The sequence below is a fragment of the Rhinoraja longicauda genome, chromosome 4 (genome assembly GCF_053455715.1).
Source record: "Rhinoraja longicauda isolate Sanriku21f chromosome 4, sRhiLon1.1, whole genome shotgun sequence".
Classification (NCBI taxonomy): domain Eukaryota; kingdom Metazoa; phylum Chordata; class Chondrichthyes; order Rajiformes; family Arhynchobatidae; genus Rhinoraja; species Rhinoraja longicauda.
In genome coordinates this window covers 19,318,247-19,331,541 of record NC_135956.1, presented here as the reverse complement: position 1 = coordinate 19,331,541, position 13,295 = coordinate 19,318,247, and the positions used below count along the sequence as shown (strand labels likewise).

The 13,295-nt window shown below is 45.7% G+C and overlaps 1 protein-coding gene across 7 annotated transcripts in view; it reads right to left on the bottom strand.

The window, feature by feature from the left end:
* The window catches only part of abhd3 (abhydrolase domain containing 3, phospholipase), a 44,833-nt gene extending 31,883 nt beyond the window's left edge, over positions 1–12,950 (bottom strand). For 2 of the 7 annotated variants that reach the window (XM_078397292.1, XM_078397298.1), the window contains exon 1: positions 12,698–12,950. In XM_078397292.1, the coding sequence (XP_078253418.1) occupies positions 12,698–12,859 (162 nt within the window). In that variant the 5' untranslated portion in view covers positions 12,860–12,950. Of the gene's footprint in view, positions 1–11,306; positions 11,377–12,697 lie in introns of those variants that run through there. The other 5 variants (XM_078397297.1, XM_078397296.1, XM_078397293.1 and 2 more) reach the window with 5 other exon arrangements.
* Positions 12,951–13,295: the final 345 nt, after the last annotated feature.

Genomic DNA, 13,295 nt, shown 5'->3' with positions numbered 1-13,295 from the left:
TAGTTATGAAATGCCAAATTAAAAAAACCCAGAGGATAAAGGAAACCATAGACTGTTTAGAGCAGATCTGGAAATTCTTCACTGAGAGAGTAGTCAATTCATGAAATGGATGGGTGGCGAATCTGTGGAATTCTTTGCCATAGAAGGCTGTGGAGGTCAAGTCAATGGATATTCTTAAGGCAGAGATAGATAGATTCTTGATTAGTACGGATGTCAGGGGTTGTGGGGAGAAGGAAGGAGAATGGAGTTAGGAGGGAAAGATAGATCAGCCTTGAGTGAATGGCGGAGTAGACTTGATGGGCCGAATGGCCTAATTGCGCTCCTATTACTTATGACCTTAAGATTCCAAGGTAGAATTGTGGAGGTGAAATTATTTCCAAGAAATGGGTATCTTCAGGAACTTTTAGGATTGAAAAACAAGATGGATATAGCAGCATTTTGATCCATTCTGTCCCAAGAAATTTGTACTTAGGAGGTGGAACGTGTTGGAAGGAACTGCAGATGCTGGTTTATACGGAAGATAGGCACAAAGCGCTGGAATAATTCAGTGGGTCAGGCAATATCTCTGGAGAAAAGGAATAGGTGACGTTTCAGGTTGGAACCCTTCTTCAGACTGGGGTGGGGGGGGGGGGGGACAGAACACAGGAGGTGGAAGATGGAGATGGATAGAATAGTCAGGAATATTGAAGGTGAGGGATGATGGATCAAGTGCATGAGTGGAGACTTTGAAAAGTATTATGCACATAATGAAGAATGGACTAAAGAATGGATGGGATATGAAACATAATTTCAACAGCAACATTTTATTAATACTCTTTTACATTGCATAATAGATAGAAGAAAATAATGTATTTAATTAACTAACATTTTGTGAGGTAACCCATATATACTTACAAAAACTTATTTCTATGGTTAAAATGCCAAAGGAAATTCTGCTTCAAATGTATTAATGGAAATACCAATAAGAATGTATGTTTATCTCCAAAATGTTTGCTGAATCCACTCAGATTAATCATAAAATAATTCAGTGGCTTGGGGACTATTTTCAGGTTAAATTCCAACTCAGTGCTAAATACACTGGAGACCTGACAACAAGAGAATAGGTGCCCCTTTTCTGGGGTTACGTCCGCACTCGGGTAGTGTTAGAGAGGGACTACGCGCTGTCCATGGGATTTCCAGGACCGCTGGGCATCGCGGGGGGTTGAATGCATCCTTTACAAGGAGTGTAAGATAGTTGTACAAAAGTAATAGTTCATTGTTTGTCTTGTAAAAAACAAGAGAACAGGCTCGTAAATTGGTATCATTCAATTGCCATGATTGATTTTTTTTAACCTTAGCTCCACTTTCCTACGTTCTTCCTCTGTTCCTTGGGATGTAAAAATCTATTGATTTAAGCCTTGAAGATGCTCAATCACTTGGGTGCATAATACGAAAAATGTATAATTCTTTCAATTGTTTTCATCCAGTCTGAAATGGCTGACTCCTTGGCCAAGACACAAACCACTAACTTTAGATTTCTAGCCAAAAGAATCTCTTGGCATCATTGCTGTCAATACATCAAACAATTTTATGTTTCAATAAATTCACTTATTAATTGTAAACTCCAGAGAAAAATCACCTATTCTACTTAGTTCTGCAAAGAACAGGGCTTCCGTCCCAGAACTTGATCAATGAACTGTCAGGCCTGACACTTGGAAACAGATGATCCAAGATGGCGCCGAAGCCAGGCGACTCTTTGTGTACTGGTCACAGCAGTGGATCTGAAATCACGCATTACAATCGCTCCACTCTTTTAAATCTCCACTCCAACAGATCATGTATTTGTACACTGTGGATGGCTCGATTGTAATCACGTATTGTCTTTCCGCTGGCTGGCTAGCGTGCAGCAAAAGCTTTTCACTGTACCTCGGTACACGTAACAATAATCTAAATTCAAATTCAAACTCCGTCAATAAGGATTTTGTGATCCCAAAAGTTCAAGCAGAAAAATATTAGCATCGTCATTACCCCAGGATTTGATCTGAAATTCTAATGATCACCCTTCACATTGAGCAAGATGGTAATTTTGTTTTGGTTTATTGTTTGCTACAATACTTTTTAAAAATGACTGCTTTTTCAGTATAATATTGCAAATAGAATTGGCCTGGGAATCAATCAAGAGCTTTATGTCTTTCTCCTTGTATCACAACATAATATACTATCCTGATGTAAATACCATAGGTGCAAAGGAGCAGCCCTGCTCATTAACAGCTAAGTGGATTCAGTGATTAATTTTACAAACACATATGAGTTTCATAAAAGTATCTCTCTGCTGCTGCTGGTAGTAGGGTAGTCTTTTATGTCAGTCCCTTTGACAGTGACAATACATAATATCAGTAATTGATAGCAAAACTCCCCGTTGTTTATTTTCAATTGCTTGGAGGTCCTGCTGTTGAAAGCAGTAAAGATTTGCCTATGACTGGATAGTCTTGGAGCAAAATTCACCGTGCATGCTGAACACAGGCATTTAGTTGCACAGAGTGTTTGGACAATGTAGATCAACCATATTTATCTCTGTCTATATAACCTTCACCACATATCCTATGCATGGTACACATTCCACTTTGTAATCCAGTCCAGGATTTAGGTAGGACTGGAGTCACTGATATAGTTAGTTTGTTGCTTGTTTGGTTAGTTGTTAGTCTGTTAGCTGAAGCGAGGAACGCACAGGTCTGCTGCTCACTCGGCATGGGTTTAATAAATGTTTTATGGTTCACCGAATACTTTGTAATGGATTGATTACAAAACATGGTGTCAGAAGTGGGATGATCTTCGATAATATGTCACCAATTGTCTCAATATCTGCATTTATAATCAATATGCGCTCGGGGCCACTGCTGTCTGGGTCTGATACACTGCCATTGTAGTCTGTGCGCAATTACTTGATATTTTTGCCACCTTTTCCAATCACTGCACCAGCATTCTTACTTTGCAAGAGAAGCTGTAGTTCCACACACTGGTCATTAATCCGAGACCGCTTAAAGGCTTGTTCTCCATCATAGTCCTCAGCAGGACGTTTGCAAGAACCAGGGCTAAGACTACTACCGTTGGTCTCTGGGCTGTTATGGTTGATGTCTTGCTGACCAGTCTCCATTGTAAGTGAAGAATATGCAAGAATGCAGCCAGCCTCAGATATCGGCTGCGAAAGGATCGGAGCTGAGCTTTAGACCCAGGCTGACACCAGAGGGAAGGTGACGGCTGATTCCGTACGCGTGCAGGCCGCCTCTGCAAGCCGAACCCAAAGTACAATAACTAGTACAAGGACAAGGACCAAGTACTAGTACAAGGACCATGTTTGAACTGTTGGTGAGCTGTCTTCTCACAGGTGTTGAGCGGAGCCCATGACAGAGTGTCAGCTAGGTGCATATCCTTTCCGCGTTTATGTATTAGCGTCATGTCCTTTTGTAATGCCATCATCATACATTGGAGGCACGCAGGGGCAGCATGTATCGGCTTTTTTGTAATGCTGACCAACGGCAGGTGGTCAGGCTCGACAGTGACGGGGTTTCCGAAAATGAAGTCATTGAATTTTGTGCAGGCAAAGACCACAGCCAGTAGTTCTTTCTCAATTTGCGCGTAGAGCTGTTCAGTATCCATCATGGTGCGGGAGGTGTAAGCGATGGGTCTGTGGCCTTTACCATCGTCCTGACGGAGCCAGGCCGCTCCCAGTCCGTATTGGGAGGCGTCGCAAGTTAAAGTGACAGGTAGCTTGACATCGAAGTAAGTGAGTGTCGGAGCGCAGGACATCTGTTGCTTGAGAGCGTCAAACGCCCTCTGCTGGTGTTCATGCTCGCGAACGTTCTGTCCGGCGACTAGGATGTCATCTACAATGATGGCACATGGGTATCCGGCGAACAACTGCTCCATGGTGCATTGGAAAACCTCGCTGGCCGAGTTTATTCCAAATGGCATGCGTAAAAATCTGTATCGTCCAAAGGGTGTGCCAAACGTGGTCAACATGGAGGATGCATGGTCTAGCAGAATCTGCCAGAAAGAGTTCTTTGCATCAAGAACTGAGAATGCCTGTAGCCAAGCAGATGCTACAACCGCAGGTTCCTGCCCCTCTGGCGGTCCAGACACAACTCCAACAACGACGTGACACTCAGAAAAAAATACTATGACATGTCTAGCACACTGCTTCCACCACTAAACAAAGGCCAGGTTGTCCGCTTGCAAACGCCAAAAGGCTACGACCGGCTGGGAGTCATTCAAGGACCTACTCCTGAGCCGCGCTCTTATCTGGTCCGTGTTGGTGATGGCACCGACAGACGTACCCGGCAACACCTTCGTCCGGTCAATGAGCCGGTGCCGCCTCGACACTATCCTGACTACACCACTGTGTCTCCTCCATGGCCCAACGGTTCTAGGTCCAACAGTTCTAGGTCCAACAGTTCTAGGTCCAACGGTTCTAGGTCCAACAGTTCTAGGTCCAACAGTTCTTGCCCCACGGTCCCACAACTGCCTGCTCACCCCAAACCAGATGTCTCGCCTGCTGCTTCACCTCCACGGCTGTTGCCAAGGTCTCCTTCGTCACCCTCAACACCGACCAGACCTGCTGTGTCGCTCCCTTCTCCAGTTCAATCATCGGTGAGGGAAGGTGACGGCTGGTACTGTACGCGCGCAGGCAGCCTCTGCAAGCCGAACCCGAAGTACAATGACCAGTACAAGGACCGTGTTTGAACTGTCGGTGAGCTGTCTTCTCACTTGCAGGTGTCGGCGCACAGTACGCAACATAAAGTGCACTCCCTCTATATTGCTGTTTCCCCATATACTCCACTGTATGTTTGTTTAATTGTGATTTGCTTCTTGAAGAGGAAGGATGTAGATCAACCATATTTATCTCTGTCTATATAATCTTCACCACATATCCTATGCATGGTACACATTCCACTTTGTAATCCAGTCCAGGATTTAGGTAGGACTGGAGTCACTGGTATAGTTAGTTTGCTGCTTGTTTGGTTAGTTGTTAGTCTGTTAGCTGAAGCGAGGAACACACAGGTGTGCTGCTCACTCGGTATGGGTTTAATAAATGTTTTATGGTTCACCGAATACTTCGTAATGGATTGATTACAAAACAGATAACCAAAAGAAAAACAGCACTGTATCCAGAAGGGAATATTCTAATTGAAGTTTCTCAATTATGCTGACTGCACAATTTGCTCCTTCTACAGTTGTTCTATTTCTTACACTGGTAGAATGACGTCATATTAATATTTGATTGGTAAAATCCCATGCTGAATTATTGTGAGAGCACACCAACGCCTCTACTTCCTTAGAGATCTTAGGAAGTTTGGCATGTCCCCTCCAACTCTCACCAACTTCCTCAGATACACCATATAAAGCATTTTATCGGGATGCATCACAGCTTGGTTTGGGAACAGATCCATCCAAGACCGCAAGAAATTACAGAGAATTGTGGACGCAGCCTAGACCATCACACAAACCAACCTCCCTTTTATTGACTCTATTTATAACTCATGCTACTTCGGTAAGGCCAGCAGCATAATCAAGGATGAGTCACACCCTGGCCACTCCCCAGGGCCGTCTTAACGCATGGGCCTGATGGGCACTTGCCCGGGGCCCCACGAGCATAGGGGCCCCATGCTGATCTGTGTATGTTAAGTGACTTGCAATAAATAAATACTACTTTAAAAATGTAGGTTCAATAAGTGCTTTTTTCGCAACATTTTCGGTCACTAAGTGCTTCTCACAGCGATCTGTAAGTGCTTTTCGCAACAATGTAGCACCCTAAGTCCATCGCTAAGTGCTTTTCGGTAAGTGCTTTTCGCCGGCACGACGGGGGGGGGGGGGGGGGGGGGGGGGGGCTGGTAGGGAAAGGGGGGTGGGGGAGAGTAACGGTGGGGGCCCCAGTACACTGCTTTGCCCGGGGGCTCATAATGCTGTAAAAACGACCCTGCCACTCCCTCTTCTCCCCTCTCCCATCAGGCAAAAGGTATAGAAGTGTGAAAACGCACACCTCCAGATTCAGGTACAGTTTCTTCTTCCCAGCTGTTATCAGACAACTGAATCATCCTACCATAACCAGAAAGCAGTCCTGAACTACTATCTACCTCTTTGGTGACCCTCGGACTATCCTTGATCAGACCTTGCTGGCTTTACCTTGCACTAAACGTTATTCCCTTACCATGTATTTATACAGTGTAAATGGATCAAATGTAATCATGTAATCAGTCAGTCTTTCTGCTGACTGGTTAGCACTCAACAATAGCATTTTAGTGTACCTTGGTACACTTAACAATAAACTAAATTGAACTGAACTGTTAAAATGTTTACTGGAAACACATATTTTAAATTGAGTAGAAGAGATTTTGTTTGAAATGTACGCAGTGCAGTAAGAATCGTATTAATTGGACATAATAGCAAAAAACAAATCTCAGCGTATGAGAGTCTGAAGAAGGGTCTCGATCCAAAGCATCACCTATCCCATGTTCTCCAGAGATGCTGCCTGACCCACTAAGTTACTCCAGCACTTTGTGTCCTTTTGTGTAAACCAGCAACTGCAGTTGCTTGTTTCTAAAGTAGAATTTGCTTCTTGGGCATTTATAATTTTCTGTTACAATCTGACTGCTCTTTCTCTCCCCAACTGTTTTTGTCTCAGAACAGTAACTTCAGTTTCTTTGCAGCACTGAATGCAGTATATTGTTCCGTGTTGACTAAATGCAAGAATGCTGTACCACCATTTCTCTTATGTTAAGTATCTACCATTTTTTACATTCTTATTATTGCAGCTTGCTATCTGGTTTTTTTTAAAGGATTTCATTTCCAAGACCCACTCAAATAGGTTCAATAAATTCTGCTATAGATACGAGTTAAACAAAATCGCTTAAAACGTAAAAGGTAAAGCTATATATGTTTACTAATTCAGCCAGTGAATTCCAAAAGATAAATTTACCAAATGAATGCTGACAGTGCAAGGCAATCACCTGGAGGACAAAATTGTGCAATTTCAGCGTGATTTTCCAGCCGTTAAAGTGAAGAGTCAGCAAATTGTGAACTATGCGTGCAAGGTTATATATGTTCCAAATGGGTGAGTTTAAAAGCTTGTTCTCAGCTGCATCTCTCCCTATGCCTGTGATTCTTCAGGTTAGGGAGGTAGACAGTGGAGGTTTTCATAGCGGAGAGATAGATGGATGTGATGAAAAGAATTGAGGATGTTCAGCTAATGAAAGGATTTCAAAAGTACTTATTGTTGCACTTGAAACTCATGCTCTCTTTTTTGACATTGCTCAGGAGTTCTTGCAGCGCATTCCAAGCACTCACCATTCTCTGTGTAACAAAGTTGCCCTGCATCTATCTATCTATCTATCTATCTATCTATCTATCTATCTATCTATCTATCTATCTATCTATCTATCTATCTATCTATCTATCTATCTATCTATCTATCTATCTATCTATCTATCTATCTATCTATCTATAAGAAAATAACTGCAGATGCTGGTACAAATCGATTTATTCACAAAATGCTGGAGTAACTCAGCAGGTCAGGCAGCATCTCGGGAGAGAAGGAATGGGTGACGTTTCGGGTCGAGACCCTTCTTCAGACTGATGTCGGGGGTGGGACAAAGGAAGGATATAGGTGGAGACAGGAAGATAGAGGGAGATCTGGGAAGGAGGAGGGGAAGGGAGGGACAGAGGAGCTATCTGAAGTTGGAGAAGTCGACGTTCATACCACCGGGCCGCAAACTGCCCAGGCGAAATATGAGGTGCTGCTCCTCCAATTTCCGGCGGGCCTCACTATGGCACTGGAGGAGGCCCATGACAGAGAGGTCAGACTGGGAATGGGAGGGGGAGTTAAAGTGCTGGGCCACCGGGAGATCAGTTGCGTTAATGCGGACCGAGCGCAGGTGTTCAGCGAAGCGATCGCCGAGCCTGCGCTTGGTTTCGCCGATATAGATAAGTTGACATCTAGAGCAGCGGATGCAATAGATGAGGTTGGAGGAGGTGCAGGTGAACCTCTGTCTCACCTGGAAAGAATGTTTGGGTCCTTTGATGGAGTTGAGGGGGGAGGTAAAGGGACAGGTGTTGCATCTCGTGCGGTTGCAAGGGAAAGTGCCCGGGGTTAGGGTGGTTTGGGTAGGAAGGGACGAGTGGACCAGGGAGTTGCGGAGGGAACGGTCTCTGCGGAATGCAGAGAGGGGAGGGGATGGGAAGATATGGCCAGTGGTGGGGTCCTGTTGTAGGTGACGGAAATGTTGGTGGATGATATGTTGGATCCGCTGGCTGGTGGGGTGGAAGGTGAGAACGAGGGGGATCCTGTCCTTGTTGCGAGTGGGGGGATGGGGAGCAAGAGCGGAGCTGCGGGATGTAGAAGAGACCCTAGTGAGAGCCTCATCTATAATGGAGGAGGGGAAGCCCCGTTTTCTGAAAAACGAGGACATCTCGGAAGCCCTAGTCTGAAACACCTCATCCCGGGCGCAGATGCGGCGTAGACGGAGGAATTGGGAGTAGGGGATAGACTTTTTGCAGGGGACCGGGTGGGAAGAAGTGTAGTCCAGATAGCTGTGCGAGTCGGTGGGCTTGTAATAAATGTCCGTCACTAGTTTTTCTCCTGTGATGGAGATGGTGAGGTCCAGAAACGGGAGGGAGATGTCAGAGATAGTCCAGGTATATTTAAGGGCAGGATGGAAATTGGAGGTGAAGTGTATAAAGTCAGTGAGTTCTGCATGGGTGCAAGAGGTAGCACCAATGCAGTCGTCGATGTAGCGGAGGTAGAGTTCGGGGATGGGGCTATCTATCTATCTATCTATCTATCTATCTATCTATCTATCTATCTATCTATCTATCTATCTATCTATCTATCTATCTATCTATCTATCTATCTATCTGTCTATCTGTCTGTCTGTCTGTCTGTCTGTCTGTCTGTCTGTCTGTCTGTCTGTCTGACTCTGTGTCCGTGTGTATGTTTGCAGCATAACTTTTGTCGCTCGCACAGCCAAAACGGTACACCATATATCGCTACAATTTTTGCACCACCATACTCACCATTATCCTGGCCATATATTAAAACCACTCTCATTCAAATTGAAACTATATTTGTAAAGCTAGAGAGGATTTAAAAGTTTACAATTTTCCTTTCTAACCCATTTCCTGAAGGTCTTCAGCATGTGCAGTTGGGGCCAGTCCTCACGTAGGATGGCCACACTTATGTAAGATGGCCGACGGGTGACTGCGTGTGCGCAGTTGGAGGGAGGGTCATCATTTTCGTTCAGCTCCCACTTCCCGCCAGACGCCCGCTTGGTTCCGCGGCCCAAGTGGGGGGAGCGTCACCGCCGCCGTTCCAAACCCCGGGAGTCTCCATCATGACCGCCGCTCCGCCCCGGAGTCCCTGCCCTGCCCCACCATCATCGCTGCTGCCGTTCCAAACCCCGGGAGTCTCCATCATGGCCACCGCTCTGCCCCGGAGCCCCCGCCATCACTGCTGCCGCCACTCCAAACCACGGGCATCTCCTTCACTGCTTCTCCTTCCCGCCGCTGCTTCTCCTTCCTGCTTTAAACCCCGGGCGTCGCCATCATGGCCGCCGCTCCGCTCTCCAGCTCCGCTGAGCCATCACACCAACGTCGCTGCTCCCGCTGCCGCTATAAACCCAGGGCGGCTCCATCATGGCCGCCGCTGCTCCTGCTGCCACTCTAAACCCCGGTCGTCTCCATCACTGCCGTCGCCGACGAGCATTCTGCTCCCGCTCAGCATCACCGCTGCTGCTGCCGCTCTCAGCCACGGGCATCTCCTTCACTGCTCAGTCCCGGAGCCACCGCCGAGCAGTTAAAGGTCAGACTAATTAGACCAAGCGGACCAGCTGCGACCAAACCCCTCCCACATTCACACAGCGCCCGAACCTCCTCCCCTCCCCACTCTTCTCCCCCCCTCCTCATTCCCCCCCTCCTCTATCCCCCTCCTCTTCCCCCTCTCCTCTTTCCCCCTTCCTCTTTCCCCCCTCCTCTTTCTCCCCCCCTCCTCTTCCCCCCTCCTCTTCCACTCCCCTCCTCTTCCATCCCCCTCCTCCTCTTCCCCCCTTCCTCCTCTTTACCCCCCTCTTCACCCCCTCCTCTTCCCCCCCCCTCCTGGGAACAGACATTGCGACCTCCTCAATGCACTGTGGCACCGAACAGCACAGCCCCACCCGGTTCGGACATGCCCCGCAAAGAGTAGTTCGCCCTGAACCGGCTCCGCACAGGGGTCGGCCGGTTCAATGCCAACATGCATCGTTGTGGGCTGCGTTCATCAGCAACCTGCGTGTGTGGAGCAGACCAGCAAACAGCGCAGCACGTCATTTTCGACTGCACTGGCTATAGCGCCTGGAGGGCGTTACATAATTACTGCTGCCTCAAACGCAAGAAGAAGCACACCTACAGCACCTGTACACTGTACGCTGCTCCAGCTTGGCGCAGCAGCGTGTTGTTGGCGCCAACAACCCGCCGCTGCTGCCGCTGCTGCTGCTGCATGGTGACAATCCAGAATTGCTGAGTTTGAACTGCAGTTCAATAGACCTGAACAACGGTGATTTGTTGAAGAGAAGGAGCCTCTGCTGAATGCTGAGCAAAGAGCAGTGTATGACCATGTGTGCAGCTGCTTGGAAAGGAATATTCCTTCAATGTTTTTCATTGATACACCAACAGGAATGGGCAAAACAATTCTCACCAATTTGATCCTCTCCAAAGTTCGAGGTCAAGTTGATGTTGTTTTTGCTGTAGCATCCTCTGGTAGAGCAGCTACATTGATGCCTGGTGGAAGAACTGCACATTCTCGATTCAAGATACCCATCGAAGTGACCGATAATACCATGTGCAACATTGAGAAGAACTCCAACATGGTTCATTTGATCAGAAGTGTGAGACTGATTGTTTGGGACGAGTGCCCGATTGGGAGAGAGAGCTTTGAAGTAGTGGACAGAACAGAATGGCGGCGGCGCCAGAGAGCCCCTAAGAATGGAGGGAGGAGATAAAGGGGGATGGAGTGGGTGACTGGGGTGTGGGAGGGGAAGGGGGGAGTGGGTGGGGAAAAAGAGGGGTTGAGGGGATGGAGTGAGGGAGGGGAGGGGAGGGGAGGGTGCTAGACCAATGCAGAAAAATAAACCATTTTAAGGAAAAATCGTGATTTTCATTGAGATTTTAAAATATTTTTTTAAAGGCATTTATTTTAAAGAAATAAGTGCGATTTTTCCCAACATCACAATGGCAACCCAATGAGTTATGGGCCCAACGGGTCCACTTGGTCTAGTACTTCTATAAACTTTGCTCCCCCTTACCTGAAAACTATGCCCTCCAATATTTGATTTTTCCATCCTGGGGGAAAGATTTTGACTGTGATGATTCTGACTGTTTTAATGAAATAATGATTTAGTTTAAATGAAAATCGTTAATATCGGTGCATTGTTCCTCTACAACTCTTAATGTGAGTTCTTGTAACCCATATTTTAGAAAGCTTTAAGAGTAATTAACATGGTGGAATTTCCGCAAAACATTCTGCAGTGTCTGAGAAGGACTTGGACAAGCAGTGAAAACAGAAAAGTTTAGTAACACATTATGATGGTGGTCATCTCTCCTCGCACATTTATTTTTCATTTGTAAACTCATCGAGAGCAGAGTCAAATATTAAGTGCTGGAGTAACTCAGATGGTCAAGCAGAACCTGTGGGGAGAATGGATAGGCGACGTTTCAGATCCGGATGTATAGGAAGGAACTGCAAATACCTCTTTAAAACGTTTCGGGGTTTGAAGAAGGTTCTCGACCCAAAACGTCACCTATTCCTATTCTTAAGAGATGCTGTCTGACCCGCTGAGTTACTCCAGCTTTTTGTGTCTACTTTCAGATAGGGATCCTTCTTCAGACTAATTCAGTCTGAAGAAGGGTCCCACTCTGAAACGTCACATCTATCCCTCTACAAGTGTTGCCTGACTTACTCCAGCACTCCGTGCTTTGCTCATGATTCCAGCATCTGCAGTTCCTTGCATCTTCATTGAGAGTAGATATCACTGAAGAGATTTTACTCCAAATTCATGTCATTTGCTGAGCACCCAGAGCAGGAAGTTCCTGAAGTTAATCTAGTTACAACTTGCACCAAATGAAAAGGGTGTTTGTTTAATTGATATAAGGCAAGTCATAATTTTAGAGAATACAGTTAAAAGTGATACCGATAATCGAAGGGAAGGAAAATGACTAAGACCAAAGGATCGATCATTACTATGAGGACAAGAGATGGCATGAGGACAAGAGATGAGATTGAGCATGCCGACCCTGGACTCAAGCTAGAAGAGTGAATGGGAGCGAGGAATAGCCGGAGTAAAGGATAGTTTGAGTGGGTATTATTGACCACACTGCAGCTATCTACTTTACGGAGATTGACCAATCTGATCCTTACAGTGCAGAAGTGGAAATGAGATTGGAGATTTTCAAATAAAACTAGTTTATTTTGTCGCAACAAGACCAATATCTGCAGTCGGGAGTTAGTCACATAATCTGATCCCATGCAGGGATCGATTTAACTGCAACCTGAGTCCTGGCAAAGTAACAAACATAGCTTAAAATCTAACAAGCAACATTAAAGGATTTGCAGCAGCATCTTTTGCCTTTTAGGACATTACAGCAGGCAGGTTTTACATAAAACTGCTAGATTAAATTCAGTAAACCACATTCTTACCTTTGCAACTGAGCTCAGGTAATAACAGACATAAGCAGCACCGAATCCCAAAATAAGAGACAAACCTACCCCTGAACTTGACAGATTGATTTTGATCTGATTTTCTAAATATACAGTCAGATCTCTGGTAAACGAGTTCTCATTCAATGTAGCCTCAATCATTGCTTAACTGCTGGAGTTGAATGAGGTCTGGCCAGCTGCATGTTGCATCAGAACACAAGAGACTGTAAAATCAGATTCTTGTGTCCTTCAGCCCAATCCTGGCACACTAGCACAATCCCCTTTACCTTCTATTTATAGATATTAGGCTTAGCTCAGGCCTTTAAATGCCACCTGCTGGAGAAGTATCACCATATTAACTGCAATTTTCTTCAGCATTTCATCAAATTGCACTCAAATTAATGCGCCTATCTTATTGGCAGGGAATGATACGTTTTGCAGTTTGACAAAGTGATTGAATTTTTGCTCACCAAATTCACGGGAACATTTTAAAATCCAAGTCACAATATGCAGCAAAGCAGACAGCACTGTTTTTCGGACAAGAGGAGGCTTTATTTAGCCAGCCGTTCTGAAAAATGCAAAAAACACTCAGGATAAT